Raw genomic sequence first — 15,822 nt, 5'->3', positions numbered from 1 at the left:
AATACACAGGAACAGCCATCTGCCTTTCACCTGTTGGGGTAAAAACCGCCACAGGTGGGTGGCTCAATCTGGCTTTGTAGGAACCCAGGTTTGATTCACACTTGTGGATCCTATTCTTCATGTGATTCCTGAACCGGTGTCGGCCAACATTCTATAGTTGGGTGTTGCTGTGTGTTGGGGCAGTGTGAAAGCGCCTCTGCACCCACATTCATGTCTCTATTCACTGCACTGTTCATAAAGGCACAACCCAATTCACAATATATATAAACAGAAAGAGAACACTCACACATCATGTCTACTCAAACGTCTCTCCACCATTATGTTGGTTTTCCTTCAGTGCTGGTTATGTTTTTGGACCAAAGTACAGACAAATAATGAAACCCTCTCACAGTGGATATGCAGCAGTCCCCGGTTCCGTCCAGCCAGATGTAGTCTAGCTGTGGCCGGGGCCTCGGGCCGAGTCATGGCAAGGTGCAACAGAGCTGGGGTCAGGTTGGGATCTGTGTAGCTCCCAGGCCCAGCTGTCCCAGCAGGAGGCCAGGTGGGGCAGGACTCCCTGGCAGCTGATTCACTCTGACCTTTAGTTGAGAGGGCTCTCATCAAAAACACCTTGTGTTTCCTCCCTTCAAAACAACATATGCTGTTTGTCCTGTTCTTATGTAATTCCCACGAAAAAAGTGTACGCATATATATATAGAAATGATTGATTTTATGTTTTGTATTCCTTATACCCTGGTAGAATCCTGGATACTGTAGATATAATCGCAGGGTACTTATATTATTTTTTAATGTGTTATATGTGTCTATATCTGGACTAAAACAGGATGAGGTAAAACAAAATAGCAGCAAATGGGGGAACAAATATGCCCTCGCCTTACTCAACGGATAATAAACAAGAGGACAACACGCAGACAAATAAATGGCGCTGATACCAGGTTATTTTCAGCCCGGTACACCACATATTATCGAGAAGGAAATCAACAGTTAGGTTAATCAACAGTGGTTAGTCGGATATAATTCTACCCATAGTGAACTAAATATAAATTGGTCTTACAGCCCAAAATGGTGCTTTGATCCAGCAGGTGCATGCTGAGAGTGCATGCCGCGAGTTTGTAATTCAACACCAGCAACGCTGATCACTGGGCCCCTCCTATCTTCTCTCCATATCCCCCCTCCATCATCATCCTCCTCTTTTATCTGCCCCATTAGCACCCATTTAGCCAAGCTGCTATCTATCGTTTCTCCCATTGCTTTCATCCATTGCGATAATGGAATAGACACAATCAGCTGTTGTTCCAGCAGCCCTGCCCGCCAATAAGTCCCGAATACATAAGAGGTTTGTGTACCCACCAGGGCCAGCCGTGCCTGCTTCAGTTCCCCCAACCCCAGCAATGTAATTAACTATCTATCCACCCTGGTGATGATCTGCAAAAGTTAGAGTGTAATGTGTTCTGATACTTTCGAACTCTATCGAATCGCTCCGCCTAATTACTCGGTGCAGCTTGCGTGTATCCCTTGTCCCGTCTCCTCCCAGCGTGACCCCGCCCGACACCCAGACCCAGTGACGACGTGTCGGTATGTTCCAGGACAGCACTGGTGGGGGGGGGGGGGGGGGGGGGGGTAGTCTCTAGAGAGCTCCGGAGGATTACTCGGCGAAACCTGCTTGGCTGTGCTGAATGACTGCAGAATAAAAAGCCAGCAATGAGGCTCCCGTCTAGGGTAGGACACAGGGGTCTGTCTGGCCGAGTCGCCCCAGCCGCTGGGCCGTGGTCCACAGAGGTGGCTAAGTGACATGTTAAGCCAGCGTACCAGATAGGGTGGTGGGGGGTGTCTCTATGATATGTAGGGTTTGGTGCGTGTGTGTGTGTGTGTGTGTGTGTCCCTCTCCTCCCCCTGCATTAAGCTGTTGCTTGGAGGCTTACATTGTGCCTTTGATCTGGGCCGTAAAGCACTCATATCGATCACGGTAAACAACCCCCCCCCCCCCCCCCACACACACACACACACAAACACACACACACACACACACTCCCATCCCCAGCCTCGCCCCCCCCCCCCCCTTTCGCCTTCAGCCCCCGCCCCGTTTCCTTCCAATGCCAACAGTGGATGTGAACAAAATGGAGGAAGAGGAAATGCAACGCTGGAGCGGTGTCGGTGGAGAGAATGACTATTTGAACAAAGAGGAATGGATCACAGAATGCTCAGAGGATATTGAGTCCAATTAACTTGACTCTAGTCGGAAATCAATAGATGTCAGGGAGGATTTCAGCCAGCGATTTCAGAGGGGATTGCAGTGATTAGAATTCAACCATGCAGCAAGGCTTTTAGCATTCCATACATATGCGTTTTCTTTTGCATGTCGGCAGCGTTTGTGTGTTGGCCTTAGTGCGTGTGTTCGTTTTTGCGTTTTATCCACACGTTTCCCAAGCCGATGCATGGATCTCCCAGCATGCCGATCTCCCTCCACTCAGCAGGCTGCCAATAACACAGACCCCTGAACTTTGATCCCTCTGGAATACCAACGGAGGAGCGCCGAGGGTGAACTCAGCTAGGCCAGCATCACCACTACACCATTACAACAACCACCAAGCAACTGCTATTTTGTTAATGTGAGCTGTAGATCAATAACCTAATTGATCTAGGAGGAATCAATAACCTAATAGAAGGTGGTTAATTAAGTGTTGTGTTCCGATATCCATACTTCCATGAGTACACTTAAGGTACGGCCACACCAAACGCGTTACTCGCGTTAGGGGCGTCGAAAATCGGCATTTTTGCATAGGGAACCATTGGTTTAGGCGCGTAGACGCGTTACACGCGTTAAAGCGGCGGGCGTTAGACGAGGCAGACGCACGTAATGACGCCCGTAAACGCACCAACGCGCCGAGTTAAAAAAAAAATTAACTTTTAACGCGAGTAACGCGTGACGCTTGCACAGAAGCACATGGCGGACATTTATTCAGGGTGGAAATAGTAACACAGTTACGCCATTAAAAGTGTTTATGTAAACATTTTTAGCGAGAAATATGCATTTTACTTTCATAAGGTTTGGTTTGATAGTTATGACGAAGAGGGAACGCTCCATTCACTTGCATGGGCAGCGTCTTTGGTTGCTAAGCAACCTCAACGTCTTTGGCGGACCATTTCTCTGCTGATCAACACTACGATTGCTGGAAACACACCAGACACACCATGTGAAGTTATTTAACCCGATTATTTATATCCGAGATTTTTTAATCTAACCCGATCTAAACTCTATCATGCACCCAAACACGGCGGCTTTGTGTTTCCTACCTCGGACTACTAAATACAGCGCAGCGATGGTGGCTGTGTAGGCGCGTTAGGCGCGTTGAACCATTTTTGTGACACACAATGATCAAGCGGCAGGTTAAGCGCATTACACGCGTTATCCAACGCGAGTAACGCGTTTGGTGTGGCCGTAACTTTAAACGTAGTACACTATTCAGATGTCAGTGTCGTTCCGAATCGAATACTCTGTGGCGCACTAACCGGAAACTACGATCGCAACCACTCCTCCCCCGTAATAAACGTCCCGCTTTTAACGGTGAATTATTTACACATAGTAGCTACAAAAAGCTATTAAAACTACAAAATGACTCCATTAATGCAGGCTATGTGGAAAATGCACCGACGTTGGCCCAGCCTGGCTCCGCCTCTTCCGCCACGTAGCTAAGATGGCTGCCGTTGAGTACGAAAAGTGTACATCAATCCACACTCCGTGGTTTGACCGTTTTGAGTATACCATCCAGGTCCTTTCAGTAAACTTCTTTTCGCCCCAATCTTATTTGGAACGCCCTACGTGTCCCTGCGTCTCTCTCTCTCTCTCTTTCTCTCTCTCTCTCTCTCTCTCTCTCTCTCTCTCTCTCTCTCTCTCTCTCTCTCTCTCTCTCTCGCCTTATCTTTATGAGCATCCAGTTCCCCATTTTCTGACGCTAACCCTAGCAACTTGTTACCGCTATCATGACCACCTGTCCTCTTGAATGCCTCCGCCCCTCTCTCTCTCTCTCTCTCTCTCTCTCTCTCTCTCTCTCAGAGACGTGTCCCCTGCAAACTAACTACTGATGTGTTCAAACGATTTAAACTTTTAAAGTTGATCATTAATGTAGTGCTTGCAGTGGGTGGATTAAAAGACTGATATATGAGCCTAAGTTATTGTGCCATTTAACCACTGTGAGCGCCATGCGGCTCCTGTTATACTGCTAGGTAACAGTGAAGCCAGTGAAAGGTAGCACTTTGCGGCTGTGTTTCCCCTCACACCTTTCTCTGAGGAAAGGGGAGTAATGGGCCGTTATTCATGTGACGTAGCTCTCACTCTAGTCAACACTAGCTCTCTCTGCTCAGCTACTCAGCTCCTCCTGTCATATGAACCCATGTGAACATTTAACTCTAGCCATGGTTATATGGTTATATTTCACTCACAGATGAGGTCAATGAGGTACTTGAGAAAAATAATCATGCATTTTAGTTTAGTTTATAGTTTTAGATTGAAATGATGCACGCAAGAAATCACTGATGAGGTAAGTGAAAAAAAATCTAAAACGACAGGCACTAGAAAGAGCTTCCTGCCTGCCTCAAGAGCCATGAACCAAACTCTCAGGGTCTGTGTGTACACTGGACAGAAACAAGTGGACCAAAGTGCACCGCACGCACTCATCAAGGAAACTCTGAGTCACTTCGCCATTTCCATCTTTTGTTATGCTGCCTCACGGAGTTGGCCTGACAGATGGAGGTGTGGGTGTGTATGTATGTGTATGTGTGCTTGTGTGTGTGTGTGTGTGTGTGTGTCTGTTTATGTGTGTGTGTGTTTGGGGGGGGGGGGGGGGGGGGGGGTAGGGGTTATAGCTAGCGGAGGGTAGTGGTTATAGCTAGCGGAGGGGGGGGTTGGATAGCGTTGGATGCTCTGAAACTTCCTCCAGAGAATAGAGTTGTGTGTTCCCATCCCAACCTAAATCGACTGGGTTTGATGTCCAGAGCAAGATGCTTCCCTATTCAACGCATGTCTCCACATGCACCGGAGGTCGCTCTGGATAAAAGGGTCTGCTAAAAGCAGTAAAGAGTAGGAAAGGGTGGTCAACATGTTGGACTTAAGAGCAGGAAGCGGTGGTCTCAATTGGGTAATGAAAAAGGTTTGTAGCTCAATGGGGTAGCTCAATCGCAATGCCTCTACTTGGACCTCGTCAAAGGCTCCCTGAAGTCCCAGCAGCGAGTGTAATTCTGGGGTAAAAGGCAGGGGAGGCCGGCCTCTCAGATCCCGTTAGTAGTGGGCATGCAGGGAGCCGTCCGGACCCGGCCAAGCCTCCTCACCCGAGCGTCTGAACATAAATCAGAGCTCAGACACACAGACCGGGGGGGGCTCAGCTTCGCACACGCCAAGGTCTGCTGCAGTGTGCCTGCGTTGCCTTTTGATTTCGGCTTATAATATTATCGAAATTAAGCCGGTGCCACGCTGGGATATATACAAAAAAAAGAGGAAATGGGAGTACGGAAAACAGGGGCAGAAGCTGAGTTGAACACCTCCAGGGTTTGCGACCCCCTCTGCTGATGCGGATTTAAGCGTTCATTGTGTCCCTCTGACTCCTCACGTAAGCCACGTGAGGCTAAGGGGGAGAGAAAACCTTGCTGGCTACACGGTCACATTTAATTCCCTTCATCATTTCTCAACTGGAATGAGTGAAATTGCTCCTTACCATCAGCAACTTTGCTCATTAAATACTTGGAGAACATTTAAATATTTCTATTTAAATACGCTGTTTCCTGCATATCCCCAAAGCCCATTTTACGCCTTTCCAGTAAGTGGATTAAAGTGAATTAGAAAAATGGAAAGGGGAGTGTGGAAAAAAAGCAAGACACTTTAATGTAGCACCTTTTAGTTTGCCATGAAATACGGCTATTGTTCTACATGAGTACAATATAAAGTATAGTAACATTAAGAGCCATTTAACTGGTCCAGCTCGTACACATACAAACAAAAGGCTTTGACAGGCCAGAGAGAACGCCGGAGACAGAAAAGGAGAGAGAGACAGATTGGAGAGATAGAAAGACAGACAGACAATCAGACAGAGAGACAGACAGACAGATCAATAGAGGAGAGAGAGAAAGACCGCCAGACAATCAGAAAGACAGAGTGGAAGGGAAAGAGAGGGAGAGAGAGTGCATTTCAGAGTGCTGGTGTTCACCAACCAAGCTGCCACCATGCATTTGTCTCTCCCCTCTTGTTTTGTATTCCACTGTCCTCATTAGACCTAGCTTATGCCCCATCTCCAGCGGGCTTAGACCTTCAAACTGCAGCCTGTCGCCTTCCCCAGAACCGCTCCTGTGTGCAGTATAGATAGTCACCACTAAATGTTTCAGGGGCAGTTGAGAGAGCATTACGTTGAGCTTTTCCTTTACATGTAAAAGGGAATAGGTAAAGCCAGAGCGTTCGTCCCAGAGTAATAGCTCATTTTATCTTTTCTGTCCTTGCCTGCCTCTCTCATCTATCTCATTGGCTCTCTACCACTCTCCCTTGCTCTGTCTCTCCCTGCCTGTCTCTATACCTCTCTCTCTATACCTCTATTCCTTTCTCTGCCGCTCTCCCTTTTTTTGTCTTGCTGCTTCTCTTTCTCCACCTCTCTGCCTCTCTGTCTTTTTCTCTCTTCTCCATGTCTCCCTCTTTCTGTTTCTCCTCTCTCCTTCTACCTCTACCTCCCCCACTCTCCCCATCTCACACTCTCTACCTCTCTCCCCATCCCTATATCTCTCTTTGTCTCTCACTCACTCTCTATGCCTCCCTCTCTAATTATCTCTTGTGTCTGATTCTCCCTCTCCCCCCCTCTCCTGCTACCTCTGTCTCTCTGTCTGTCTCTTCCACTCCCTCCGTCTGTCTGTGTCCTGTGTCTCTCACGGCCTTCCTTGTTTCTCTCGTCTTCATCTGAAGAGCTCTTCATAGTTCATCCTACCCCCGGTAGACCACTGTAGAGTTAAATGCGTCGTCAAGGCAGGCAGCATGTGAGGATGTTGCGTCAAGCGAACAGATGAGCGTCCATAAATAAATGAATTAATGGGTTCATGGTATTCCGTGCGTGGTCAACAGTCAATAATATCACAGCTTTTGATATGAGCTGTTCCCGTGTGCAAAGCACGTCGTTTTGCAGCTCTGACTCAACACCCGATGATGTAACAAGTTGCTTAATACGAAGAAAAGAGCATTTATTTTAGCATTGAACAATCGGCTGTCTGTTCTGATTCCGCACAGCTTTGTTGAATACACACACACCCACACACACACAAACACAGACAAAGCGCATCCAGAAAAACCATCCCAAACCCATCCAGATGTTACTGTGAAAAAGGAAGCTGTTGGTCCCGTCTGGAACGCTGTGACCGCTCTGACGTCCCCTTCCCACATCGTTATCTTCCCCACAGCGCACTCAGACGTGCACGTACACAAGGCCAACTCATCACACGACGTCGCCGCTCGCTAATTTATGCCAGCGGTTCAGGCAGGCGTTCCCAGCGCATGTGACAGACAGTCTCCCCCCCAACCGTCCCGGCGTCGGTAGCCGAGGTGAGGCAGCTAATTGGTGTGTGTTGTCTGATTGCAGCTGTCGCCCGAGCTGTGATCCTGGATGACATGGTAGCGCTGCCTTGCTTGTTGTTTGAGTGCCTCAGTGAGCACAGAGTGGCAGAGGAAGGGGCTGCCAACACGCAGAAATAAACGCAGAGCGTGTGTGTGTGTGTGTGTGCGTGGATGTGTTTGAGTGGGTGTGTGTATGTATGTTTGTGAGCATGCATAAGTTTATGCATGCCTGTTTGTTCCTATTTACATTAAATCTAGAGTTTACATTTCTGTATATAAATATGTATATAGGTCTTTTAAGTCACACCGTCACATGGCATTTAAAGCTTCCATTTTGGATGCATAGGAGCACTGGAATGTTAGTGGTTGTGTTGGTATTAATGTTTTTTTGGTCTTTGTTTAGTTATTAATCGTGACACGATTTGTCATTATGGGGATACTTTGTTGTGTTTGAAACTGCCACAGCGCTTCTCATGTGAGACGGGGCCAAACAATGTTTTCATTAGCCTAGGCTACGGTATATTTACGCTGATTTTGGATTTTACAGCACTACAACTCTCTTGAGCCCTCTCAATATGGTGGGTTAGTGCCAACAAAAACCCCATTATGCATTCTGATCTACAAACCCTAAGCACAGTTTATGTGCTTTTGCCTGTGTGTGTGTGTTTGTGTGTGTGGCCTTGGAGGGTAGTCAATACACTCGACCCAGTGCACTTTCATATATTCTCTTTTTTCTCTCGTCTCATGGCTCGCCCTCGCATCACTCATCCATATTTGCACTTGGAGGACTGATTTTATTCCATAGCATACAGGTCCCACTTGCGCATTTGCCTGTCTTGTGCCCATTGGAATCATTCATCTAGCAGCCATCTTGGTTCACCGCGTTAGCTGGGAAGGGGAAGGGAAGGAATGCAGATTCCTGCTCTCTGTCCTTGGAGTCTTCTAACCCTCTCTCCCTCCTTCCCTCGCTCCCTCTCTCCCTGTCTCCCTCCCTCTTTCCCTCCCTCTCCCTCTCTCCTTCTTTCCCTCCCTCTCTCCCTGTCTCCCTCCCTCTCTCCCTTCCTCCTTCCCTTTATCCCTCTCTCCCTGTCTCTCCCTCCCTCCTTCCCTCTCCCTTCTTCCCTCCCTCTCTCCCGGTCTTTCTCCCTCGATCTCCCTCTCCCTTCCTCCCGCTCTCCCTTACTCCCACTCTCCCCCCTTTCCTCCCTCTCTCCCTCCTTCCCTCTCTTCCTCCCCCCCTCCCCCCTGCAGTGATGCCTCGCTTTGCCGAGCAGGTGGAGGTGGCCATCGAGGCTCTGAGCACCGACCCCCCGCAGGCCTTCGAGGAGAACGAGTTCATCGACGCGTCCCGCCTGGTGTACGACGGCGTCCGCGACATCCGGAAAGCAGTGCTCATGATCAGGGTGCGTCTCATGTCACGTGGTCGCCATGCCTTCATCGTTGTGGATAACTCAAACTACGCCTTTTGGTGAACGCTTTTATTCAAAGCAACTACAAAACCGAAATATTATCATTATTCTTTATTTAAGTACATTAGATCTGTTCAGTGTTCATATCTTGACACAAGATTAAAAATGTAATATTTCTCATTCACTTGTATACACAATGTCGCAGGGGGATAGGGAATCGGTTTTAGTAGACATTTATTTGACTATCATAGCGTTTCGCTGTTGTTTATTTGGAAAAGCACATGCAACCCTAGCAAAACATTTTGTGAGCTAACATTTGATCGCCAAAAGCATCCCAAGCAGCTTCCCATTGGCAGGCAATGTTACCACCCTCCACCAATAAGCACCATATGCCAACAATGTAACTGCCATCTTAAGAGCCCTGATAATCAGTACGTCGAGGGCTTCTCGCTACTGGAATGCTTCCCAGCTCAGCACTAAGGAAGCTATTCATCGGGAGATAATTTGATGGTTGGTAAATAATGTAAACCCAAGGCAGCCCTCCACAATCCTGGCCCCCGCTGGCCTCATGATCCTCCCGGCTTTTGCGGAACAAACCTCAGAGGGAACATGCTCACGGTCCCCCTGGTTTGCCAGTGCGGCGTCTCGCAGGGGAGAGCCAGTGACAATGGGTCGTACATCTGGGCTCTTTCGTTAGTCCTCCCCCTCTAAAAATGAGTCATTGTTGGACAGATTCATCCACCAGCCTTCGGAACGCCCGCTTAGCAATGTTTTTCGCAAGTTCCCAGCTTGTTCAGGAAACGGGTAGCATGGAACCGAAAGCAGAGTGATACCAGCTGGAACGGATTTGGACCTGAGAGGAGTCTTTTCAGTTCCCCGGGCTTTGTCTGTGATGGTTTTCAAAGCTCGGAAGGATGTGACTACTCTTAAATATGAAGGCTGTGGTCCTAATAACAAAAATGGGCATATGCGACATTACCACGTTTTAGCAAGAGTTTGTTCCAAGGCTAAGTGTTTTCAAAGGAAAAAGCTGAACTCCAGCAGTAATGTGTTTCTTAATATTCTCTACTTTCAAGTATGTTCACAAATGGTTACTTATATTGTGAGGGTGTTTTTCACGTCTCTCTCTCTCTCTCTCTCTCTCTCTCTCTCTCCCCTCTCTCTCTCCCCCCTCTCTCTCTCCCCCCTCTCTCTCTCTCTCTCTCTCTCTCTCTCTCTCTCTCTCCCCTCTCTCTCTCCCCCCTCTCCTGTCTCCCCCCCTCTCTCTCTCTCTCTCTCTCTCTCTCTCTCTCCTCTGGGTTGGCTTTGATTTGACAGAAGTCCTGAGCCTGGGAAGGGGGTGGGGGGGATTATCGTCATCCACTAACTAGCATCTCTGCAGGCCGTTATCCTAATCAATGTATGCTGCATTTGATCACCACCTCGGTTCACTAACCTCTAGGAGCCTTTAATGTTGATTCCAAACAATGATGCAAGGGATGCGAAACCCCACCCCCCCTCCAGAGAGGACTGAATTATTCAGGTGCTCCCATACGACGGTTTTGATTGTCCGGCCTACCTGCTTGTCATTTACGGTACTGAAGTGGAACACGTTTCATCTCCCGGCCGCCACACCCTACCGCAGGGGCCACCGGCATTTGTAGCGACAGAGAAATGTCCCTTTTGATTTGGTTTAGTGCTTTTTTTTTACTATGTGGTCTTATAGCCAAGCTCCAATCCCAAAGTGTCTCTGAGTTGATTATTTTAGAGGCATCTCATTAAGAGATAGTGGTTAGGGCGTCTGGTTCATGGATGTTTACGGGTAGACTGTGGACATGGGGGTTGGGTTATGTTGAATCGGGGGTTGGGGTGTGTGTGGACATGGGGGTTGGGGTGTGTGTGGACATGGGGTTTAGGGTGTGTGTGGTCATGGGGGTCCCTAACTCCTCCTCCTGTCCTGCAGACCCCTGAGGAGCTGGAGGACGACTCAGACTTCGAACAGGAGGACTACGACGCCCGCAGCAGGACCAGCGTCCAGACCGAGGACGACCAGCTCATCGCCGGGCAGAGTGCCAGGGTGAGCACTCATCCATTCAGCCGTTCATGCTTTCATCCAGAGCGTCACCTGCACAGACTGGAGCACAACCACAAGGCAAAGTACCGAAGTACTATCGAATGGGCTTCCAAAGCAGTCCATGAGAGAGAGAGAGGAAGAGAGGGGGAGGGAGAGGGGAGGGAGAGAGAGAGAGAGAGTGAGAGAGGGAGAGAGAGAGAGAGAGGGGGGAGAGAGAGGGGGAGAGAGAGAGAGGAGAGAGAGAGAGGGGGGGAGAGAGAGGGAGAGAGAGAGAGAGAGAGAGAGGGAGAGAGAGGGAGAGAAGGAGAGAGAGAGATAGAGGGGGAGAGAGAAGGAGAGCGAGAGGGAGAGAGAGGGGGGGGGTAGAGAGAGAGGGAGAGAGGGGGAGAGGGAGGGAGAGAGAGAGCGAGAGGGAGAGAGAGAGAGAGTCCCCTCCCCTTCCCATTCCCCTAACCAGGCTTTAACTGGACTCATACAACCACCTCCATTAAGGATCACGCGGCAGTGCATGCAAGTCCACTTAAATGAGTCTAACAAGTAGGATTGTTTCCAATTTAGCCATACCTAGGGACCGCAGGTGTAAAGCTGCATTCGCAAATAAAGACGCATTTACTTAACTGCTCGTCAGATGTCCAAGCCCTCTGAGAATACATTATAGCTGTGCACCAGGAAGCAAGGCTATCTGGGGAACTGGGCCTGGTGCTGGGGTACTGGGCCTGGTGCTGGGGTACTGGGCCTTGTGCTGGGTCCCTAAGCCTGGGGCTAGAGTACTGGGCCTTGTGCTGGGGTACTGGGCCTGGTGCTGGGGCGCTAAGCCTGGTGCTTGGGCCCTAAGCCTGGGGCTAGAGTACTGGGCCTGGTGCTGGGGTACTGGGCCTGGTGCTGGGGTACTGGGCCTTGTGCTGGGTCCCTAAGCCTGGGGCTAGAGTACTGGGCCTGGTGCTGGGGTACTGGGCCTGGTGCTGGGACCCTAAGCCTGGTGCTTGGGCCCTAAGCCTGGTGCTGGGGTACTGAACCTGTTTATTGGTAGTGAGCCTGGGGCTAGGGTACTGGGCCTGGTTCTGGAACTTCTTCCTGCTCCACTGGGCTTGTGTTGGAACACTGCGTAAAGACCATTAAGGGTTCATCAGTGTTTGCACTAGCCTGCAGCAGCACCAGGCAGTATCTGGCAGGGTGATGCACACTGAATGGCTCGGGGATGAGGAGAGTGTGGCTTGGCATCCTGCCTCTCCCTGCAAAGCCCGTGGAGCTGAGCTTCCCTGGGCCCGGGGCCGGGATGATATCCATGCATCTGGAAGAAGAAGGAGAAGCAGTAAACCCCACCAAAACTGCATTTTGTTCTCGACAAATTCCTGCAGCAGCGCTCTGCTTACTCCCCAGAATGCGAGTGGAGCGGTATTAATAGACGGCTGTGGGTACCGCGGGGCAATCGCTGCAGGGCCGGGCCTTTGGAAGAACTCTGTTGAAGCACTTCAAAAGGACTGAGCAACACGCCGAGGCTGCTGCTGCTGCCTCCTCTCTGACGCCATCCGCTTTCTTCTTCCAATTTGGGCGTCCTATTAGTGCCTCTAAAACAAAGTCCCTCGTCATTGAGCCCCATTCCGAGCGCGGCGCTGTAAAGACCGCGCGCCGAAGCGTTGGAACCCTGTTGCCCAAACACAAAACTTAATTTCATGCGATGTTAAAAAATAAACTGGCTCCTTCCCAGAGCGTCTTCCACCCCCCCTTGCCTCCCCGCTGGGTGCAGCATCGGCCGGGCCATCTGAGCTCAGACTCACCACACAAAGCCGGCGACCACCTCCACCACCAACGCCAAACTGTCAGCGCTGCTGTGCGTGTGATGATGAGTGGGCCCCGGTCCTTCTTCTGCTCGCTCCTTCTCCGCGACAGTTTGGCGCCGCAGCGGGGGGTGGGGGGGGGGGTTGGCGGTTGCTTGTGTGCACTGCCAACACAAAACACAAAAAAGTGTTGTTGTCGTCGTCACCTCCGTCGACTGAACTTTGAGTGAAGGCGTCTCTCTGCTCACGCACCGTCGTGTATGAATGGATGGAGTGAATCACCGAGCCTGTTCAATACACTGTTCCCGCCTTGTGCCGACCTCTCACACACCGCCTTAATGGTACCTATTGTGTTCGCCTATTTATTAATTGTTATTTTTTCGTTTCGCAAATCCTTCAACCTCGGGGCCAACTGAGCGTGCTCATACGTGTAGGAAGGGGGGCGAGGGGCTCGGATATGTGCTCCAAGCGGAGTGGCATGGTGTGCATTAGCTGCTGCCGGGGCTTATCGCGTCTCACGGTCCGACAGCCAGACACCGCTCTCCCCCTGATCTGAACAGACACGAGGAGGCGTAAGCCAGGCTCTCTATAGGAGCTGACAGGGGCACACAGAGATTTATTGCCATGATCCCTCTGGACTGCATGCCACCAGACTGTACTGTGACCGGATGCAGCCGCACACAGGGAGCCGGCATCACAGCGCTTCTCTCTCTCTCTCTTCCCTATTGTATCTTTCAGGGTCCTATCGCCTTTCTGTTTCTCTCTCTCTGTGGCTCAGTCGCTTTCTCTCTCTCTATCTCATTTCTCTCTCTGTGTCTCTCTCTCTCTGTGTGTGTGTGTCTCTCTCTCTCTCTCGCTCTCTCCATCTCCCTCTCTCTTACTTCTATCTCTCTGTCTCTCTCTTTCTCTGTGTTCTCTCTCTCTTTCTCTGTGTTCTCTCTCTCTCTCTCTCTCTCTCTCTCTCTCTCTCTCTCTCTCTCTCTCTCTCTCTCTCTCTCTCTCTCTCTCTCTCTCTCTCTCTCCCTCTCTCCCTCTCTCCCTCTCTCTCTCTCTCTCCCTCTCTGAGTCCCTGTGCGTCTCTCTCCGCGGCCCCCGGCTGCAGGTCCCCGGAGGCCTTTGTTCCGGGAGCTTTTCCGGCGCAGCGCACCGCTGGCCTCTCCCATTACAGCGCTGCCGCTCCCCGTACGCGGGCGCTGAGTCGCCGGACGCCTGCGTGCATAACAAGGAGACCCCCCAACCCACGGGGGAACGCCGCTGCACGCCGCTTCTCCTTTTATCAGAGCGTGTGCGCTCACAGCGGCCCGGGGAAACACGCCATGGAGAGCACACATACAGCCACACACACACATACGCACAAACGCCCACAAACACCGTGGCGCCCACCGTTCATGCACTCACAAACACAGACACACACACACACCACCGATTCCACCGTACACACACACACACACACACATATGTAGCCCCCCTTACGCATACACACACACCCCCGTACACACACACACACACACACACACACATATGTAGCCCCTCTTACGCATACACCCCCCCCACAACACAGTGATTGGATAAGCACTGCTGATAGGTCAGCCATAAAATTGAACTCTGTGGCCGGGGCGCTTCATTTCAAATGAAACAAATGAAAGTCGTTTTGAGACGGCGCCCTAGCGGCGGAGGAAGCCCAGAGAGCTGTAATCCCCCCGGGGGACGCGGCCATGCGTTGCAGTGCAGTAAGTATGTTGCACGGCGGCGTCCCCCCCGCCCCTGACAGACTGGCAGCACTGGGAGGCTCCCAGACGCCGAATTGGTGATCCGGGAGGTGGGTCGGGGGGAGAGGGATTTGAGGATCAATTAATTTGAGAGCGAAAGAGGACAGGGGGGAGAGGGTCATCTGCCGCCCTAACAAACCCACTGACGTCCCCATGAGCTCCGGTGTTTACCCCTGCGCCACTAATTACTATTGTGGTTTATGTTCTCCCTCCTCCTCTATGTTACTCCTCTCTCTCTCACTCTGTCTATACCTCTCTCGCCCTCTCTCTCTCTATCTATCTCTCTCACTCTCTGACTATCCTTCTTTGTGTCTTTGTCTCTCTCTCTCTCTCTCTCGCTCTCCCTCCTGCTTTTTTCAATCTACTCTATATTCCCCCACCTCCTCCCCTCCTCTTTTACCATTCTCCTCATATTTTTAAGGCTCATTTGGAGCACCAAGCAAATCCCCCCAGAATCTCAGACTGGTCTTTTGATTAGAAAAGAGAAAGAAGAAACACAAAGGCAGGAAGTTCAGTGAAGACGGCCGATTCCTTTGATCTCACGCCTCCGCGTCCCCGGGGTCCAGGCCATCGCGCCGCTCCGCTACATTCCGCCCCGACTGCTAACCTCCACGCTGTGGGCCGTTCCGCTGACCGTCAGAGGAGGACCCTATGCCTCGGGATCACCTGTTGTGTGCGACCTGGCTCTTTCCCCCCATGCTGGCAGCCGTACACAGCAGTCAGTCACCTAGGACGCAGCACGCGTGCTAATTAGCCGTGTGTGAATAATGGATGCGAGGTAGGCAGGGAACATATGGTAATGACCATTTACTGCAGAGGAAGGGTCAGCATCGGTGGGGGGTGGAGGGAGTCTTAAGGCGCAGGGGTATGGCTATGCTGGCTGTGTGTTTTAATGAGGGTTCCAGCGGGCCGCTCACTCTGTTCACTCACTGCCTTGACGGAGACCCTGCACTCACCTGCGTGATGTCTTCCGACGCGCCAACTCTGACGTGGTAGCAGGGCCATGGGTTCTGGTTAGCCGAGCCTCGTCTTTCTCGGCCACATCCCTGCAGGGCTTATGTATCATCACTGCTGTTGTCTTGCAATGGAATCGCCGCCAGAGCCGGCGCTGTCTCGCCGTGTCCAATGACGAGTGCTCTGTGATAGCCCGTCGATGTGTAAATTGCCGTTTCCCCCGCTCGGCACTGAAAGCTCGGATGTTGGAGGTCTTATTTGGAGCCGAGCGACGGCGAAG

General features: G+C 50.9%; 1 protein-coding gene across 3 annotated transcripts in view; it reads left to right on the top strand.

The window, feature by feature from the left end:
• Window positions 1-15,822, top strand: part of ctnna2 (catenin (cadherin-associated protein), alpha 2) — a gene marked incomplete at both ends in the record, with an annotated part of 254,093 nt that overhangs the window by 225,137 nt on the left and 13,134 nt on the right. For all 3 annotated transcript variants that reach the window (XM_079758937.1, XM_079758938.1, XM_079758936.1), the window contains 2 exons: window positions 8,831-8,982; window positions 10,931-11,044. In XM_079758937.1, coding sequence (XP_079615063.1) covers window positions 8,831-8,982; window positions 10,931-11,044 — 266 coding nt within the window. The remainder of the gene's footprint in view (window positions 1-8,830; window positions 8,983-10,930; window positions 11,045-15,822) is intronic.

This window comes from Pollachius pollachius (genome assembly GCF_949987615.1).
Source record: "Pollachius pollachius genome assembly, chromosome: 2".
Taxonomy (NCBI): domain Eukaryota; kingdom Metazoa; phylum Chordata; class Actinopteri; order Gadiformes; family Gadidae; genus Pollachius; species Pollachius pollachius.
The sequence above is the reverse complement of the archived record's forward strand: the minus strand, read 5'-3'. Positions and strand labels throughout refer to the sequence as shown.